Below are 4,637 nucleotides of genomic sequence, written 5' to 3'. Positions count from 1 at the left end.
GCATTTTGCTATTTTTTTTTTACACACTCTTATACAAGGTCGTTTAGATTTGGTTACCCAGATGTAAATGCGTAAAAAAAAGGAAAAGTAGAAAGGCGATGGAAAGAAATCAAAACGAAAAAAAAGAATTGAAAAATAAGAAATATGATAGAAAGAAATCATAGAAAAGAAAAAAAAGGAAAGAAGAAAGACGAAATAGCATGCAAGAACGGAGAAGACGAAATAGAGGAAGAAGACGAATCGTGGAAGGAAGAAATATGAAATGACAAACTTCAAATATTTAAAAAATGACTAATTTAATAGATTTTGTTACAAGTGTTCCCATGTTTATTTATTTAGATTCATATTTATAAATATTTTAATTTATTTTGTTATTTTGGGATTAGGTTTTTTTTTTCTTTTGGAACTCCCCCGCAAAACCCCCAGCCCCCACATTTCTCTCCTTCACTCTCAGTTTCTCTTGCGTCTGTTTGCCGCGCACAGCTGGGTAGCAACTCCCTCCCTTTCTTTCTTTCCATCGTTGCTCTCTCTCTCTCTAAATTGATCTCTCTATACAGCACCACGCCGGCAGCTCTGTTTGTGCCGTACACCGTTTCCGCCACTGGAGATTTGCTCTGCTAATAGTATTCTTGATTTTCAGTAAGTTTTTGGCGTTTCATAAGTTTTCCTTGAGAGATCTTGAATGTTCATAGAGAGTTTTGGCATTGAATTAAACTTATCCATAATACTTTGATGCTAGATTGGATATTTAAAGGATTTGAAAATGCTGTCCGGTAGCATATCTAGGTGAATTTTGAGGAGCCAACGACCAGAAGTAATTGAAGGATTTTGATATTCTTTTGTACGTTTTGAGGGTTTATCTGAAAGTCTTGAATACACATTGATGGCTGGCATAAATTTAGTGAAACCCTTATTGTTTTGGTATTAAATTGGGGCTTAATTCATAGCTTTATTACTGAAAATGTCAAGCAAAATAGATTTAAAATACTACCTTTTTTTTGCCAAACATTTCTTTGTTTTTTTTTTTTTTTTTTTGAGATTTTTGAATCAATCGAAGATGAACCCAAACAATTTTTAGAAAAGCTTACACGATATGTTTTTATTATTGAATGTTAGTTTATGCGTGAGTGTATGAGATGTTATGCTATGAATTCATGAATTTTTTAGATGCTATGCTACGATTTCATATTATGGAACCTTTTATTGCATGTTTCATGATAGACTAGTTTGGTGACAATTTCCCTCCTACAAGGTCTATTTCGCCGTTGGTAAATTTCAACCATGGCAGCCGGAACTGCCAACTTTAGCAGCAAAAACTTGGACTCGAACCCGATGGAAATGAGCAAGGGAATACAAATTGCAGGATACCCGATTAAGGGCTTGTCCATTGGAGGCCATGAAACTTGCGTCATTTTTCCAACACTCAATTTGGCCTTTGATATTGGTCGCTGCCCTCAAAAGGCCATAAGCCAGGACTTCCTCTTCATCTCCCATGGTCATATGGATCACATTGTAAGTCCAGGCCCCTCACTCTGCTTCATTTTTCAACCATTTTGTTATCGTCTGAGGTTGTTCCCATGGCGGGAGACCTAACGGTTGATACGTTTAGTTGATGTTAAAGTGGAATTTCATTGATTTAGGGTTTAGGGTTTGAAGTCTAGTAATTTCCACTGGTTTTGTTGCAGCTATCTTCAATAAATTCAAGTATCTATTTAATGTTTGAATTTAGTTTTATCTTTCCAATTCAAACAGCTATTTGGATGTAAGCCTTTTTGCCATTTGTTCATCTATAGCTCATCAGTTGCTTTTGTGCTTAATAGGGGGGACTTCCCTTGTACGTTGCTACCCGTGGATTATACAAAATGCGACCACCAACAATTGTTGTACCAAAATCTATAAAGAATGATGTAGAAAATCTTTTAGAGGTGCATAGAAGATTGGATCAATCTGAGCTGAGATGTAATTTGATTGGCTTGGAAGTGGGTACCGTCTCTTATTGAATCATCTTATTTTGTCCAATGAATAGTTTGGTTCCCAACTTTCATGGTTAGGTTTAATATATTTTCTTTGCAGGGGAAGAGTTGTCATTGAGAAGGGACCTCAAAGTGAGGGTGTTTAGGACATACCATGTCATTGACAGCCAGGTAGCCTACTTCTTGCACATAAACTTCGATTTTATTATTATTGTTAGGTTTATTCTTATCTTTTTTGAGTTCTACAATATATGGGTTGGAGATTTGAACTTCTGAGCTCTTGGTTAAAAGTATATACTTTTTGCAGGTTGCTATTTTTATGTTGGCATATTTGATGATTTTGTTCTTGTATGTTCAAAATTTACCTATAACTATGGCAGGGTTATCTACTTTACTCTGTAAAGCAGAAGCTTAAGAAAGATTACTTGGGACTATCTGGCAACGAGATCAAGAAACTCCGCTTATCTGGTGTAGAGGTTTGTCTTAACTGTTAGATTCATAGATTTCTTGGTACTGGAACACATGGACTTTGAAAAACTTAAATTTTATACATTCCATCATTGAAAAAGGGTTTAGTGGCTGCCTTGGCGAACAATTAGATTAGGAATTTGTGAGAGTTATGGCAGGTAGGTGACCTGAAGCGTTTGAAACAACAGTCATTTGGTTGAAATCAGGTTCTTTTTCACTTTATTTCCTTAAATTTCAACCTTATTTCTTAGTTAAAGTAAACAAAGTTTAATGCCTCTTTGATTATACTTTTTCTTTTGCATTTCCCCATTCTTTAAAGTTCTCCCCAAGTACACTACTATCTTTGGTTATTTTGCTTTGTGCCAGATTACTTACACAATTACCGAGCCTGAAGTGGCTTTTACAGGGGATACCACGTCCGACTTTATAGTTGATGAAAATAATATTGACGTATTGAGGGCGAAGATCCTAGTTATGGAGGTCTGGTACTAGAAGACTACACACTATGTCTCAATCTTGTTTTCCTCAAACGTTTGTTTGATTATTGTTACTTTTGATTAACCTCTTCAATAGAAGTAGAGTTTTGCAGAGTGAGTTTGAATGATAAATACCCTCTTTTAAGACAGCAGTATGTATACTTATGAATGCATTGTAGCTTAATAAAACGGCAGTTAGCATTAGAATGCAGATTTTTTCCTACATATGGGGTTCTACATGTTTTCGGATTGGTATAAGATATATTTGCAAGTAACTTTGACATGATTAAACTTATGTTAAAAATCATTTAGAAAACATGCTTCTAATCGATGAAAAATAATTTGATGTTAGATTTTACACTTCTGAACACGCCCTTAGGTTTAGATTGGAAAGAGAAAATGGTGTTGGTTATCACTTTGGTAAGGTTGGTTCTACCTCTATTGAGGTTTAATCCTTCATGCAGAGCACATTTCTTGAAAATAGAGTTACGGTGGAGCATGCTAGAGAATACGGACACACTCACTTGTTTGAGGTTGGTTTACTCAACATTGTAATACCTGTTATTCCTGTATTCATTCAGCAACTCATATCTTATAATTTTACATGCTTGTGTGCGTTGTATGTTGATGATCCGACCCAGATAATAAATCATGCAAAAAAGTTTAAGAACAAAGCGATTCTTCTGATTCACTTTTCAGCTCGCTACACTACAGAGGTACGTCTACTGCCAGTTTATTGATCTCTCAAGTTCATGTTTTTAACAAGTTTTATTGTGCAAGGCTTCTGTTAGGTGACATCCCCTTCTTCACACTTCCATCTCCTTTCTAGAGAGGATTTAGAAGACTAACATTTTATTTGCCAGTATGTATTGGTAAAGCTAAATACATTTTCTGCTTTTTGGTTTCAGGAAATTCAGGAAGCCATATCTACTTTACCTCCACTTTTGGCAGGCCGAGTTTCTGCGCTAACAGAAGGTTTTTGATGAGGGGTGCCCGACCAATACGATTTTATATTCACAGGTTATTTAGAAGTGTTCCGGAAATCATTTTGCTCACTTTTATACTTTAAAACTTCTTTTTTTGCTAGTTCTCTTTGTAATTTTTCATGATTTGTTTTCTTGAATGATTTCATTGCAAAAGTGGGGTGCTTTAAATTGGCTCGTGATTAATGTCTCTCAAATATATCTCTCAAATGTAAAAAAGGAAGGTGAATAACATAACGCAGGAAGCACAATTTAGATTCAAAACCAAATCTCAATCTAATGCTTTACTTTTAGAATCAAACAATACAATTCAAACTTCAGTTAATCCATATTAAGAATACGGAACCTATCAATAAAACCTTCTGTAACAATATGCCAAAACTGTTATTAGTTTGTTTTTGAAAGTAACGTTAATAAAGCACTATTCACCAATTCCGAGAATGATAAGAAGTGATTAAAATTACAAGTCGTAGAAAAAGTTGAGAAAACCAGAAAACAAAAAGCTCAACAATGGCTAACCGAATTGTTTTAAGAAAAACTTATCAAAATTGAGACTTATGGCTCGCCTTCACAAATAATCCACGATGTGCTACCATGAGTTAAATTGCGGCCTCCGGGCGGATAAGACATAGCTAAGATTTACAAATATTGTGAACTATATTTATTATTGATATTAAAACTTACACCTCTGTACTATTAATTATTTAATATTTTTCTTTTGGATTAATTAAGTTGTG

At 34.7% G+C, this 4,637-nt stretch overlaps 1 protein-coding gene across 6 annotated transcripts; it reads left to right on the top strand.

Moving 5' to 3' along the window:
- The first annotated feature begins 398 nt into the window (after window positions 1–398).
- Window positions 399–4,082, top strand: LOC103497261 (tRNase Z TRZ1). 6 transcript variants are annotated; one of them, XM_008459379.3, is made up of 10 exons: window positions 404–487; window positions 558–639; window positions 1,253–1,512; window positions 1,821–1,983; window positions 2,074–2,144; window positions 2,354–2,449; window positions 2,808–2,921; window positions 3,382–3,450; window positions 3,559–3,633; window positions 3,826–4,082. In XM_008459379.3, exons 3-10 carry the CDS (start codon window positions 1,282–1,284, stop codon window positions 3,898–3,900), a joined length of 894 nt encoding a protein of 297 aa, XP_008457601.1. In that variant the 5' UTR covers window positions 404–487; window positions 558–639; window positions 1,253–1,281; the 3' UTR covers window positions 3,901–4,082. The 6 variants fall into 6 exon arrangements, with proteins under 6 accessions (XP_008457600.1, XP_008457601.1, XP_050945093.1 ...); XM_051089137.1 differs by having other exon boundaries at window positions 431–487; window positions 1,222–1,512; XM_051089138.1 differs by having other exon boundaries at window positions 432–487; window positions 1,227–1,512.
- Window positions 4,083–4,637: the final 555 nt, after the last annotated feature.

This window comes from Cucumis melo, chromosome 8 (assembly GCF_025177605.1).
Source record: "Cucumis melo cultivar AY chromosome 8, USDA_Cmelo_AY_1.0, whole genome shotgun sequence".
NCBI classification, from domain to species: Eukaryota; Viridiplantae; Streptophyta; class Magnoliopsida; order Cucurbitales; family Cucurbitaceae; genus Cucumis; species Cucumis melo.
This window is presented reverse-complemented; position numbering and strand designations above follow the sequence as displayed.

Bases quoted from the DNA above. Each gene is read 5' to 3' on its own strand.
- LOC103497261 (XM_008459378.3), top strand. From the start codon at position 1,282: ATGGCAGCCGGAACTGCCAACTTTAGCAGCAAAAACTTGGACTCGAAC. The intron at 2,145-2,353 runs GTAGCCTACTTC...TAACTATGGCAG, and splicing joins ACCATGTCATTGACAGCCAG to GGTTATCTACTTTACTCTGT. The intron at 2,922-3,381 runs GTCTGGTACTAG...TCCTTCATGCAG, and splicing joins CGAAGATCCTAGTTATGGAG to AGCACATTTCTTGAAAATAG.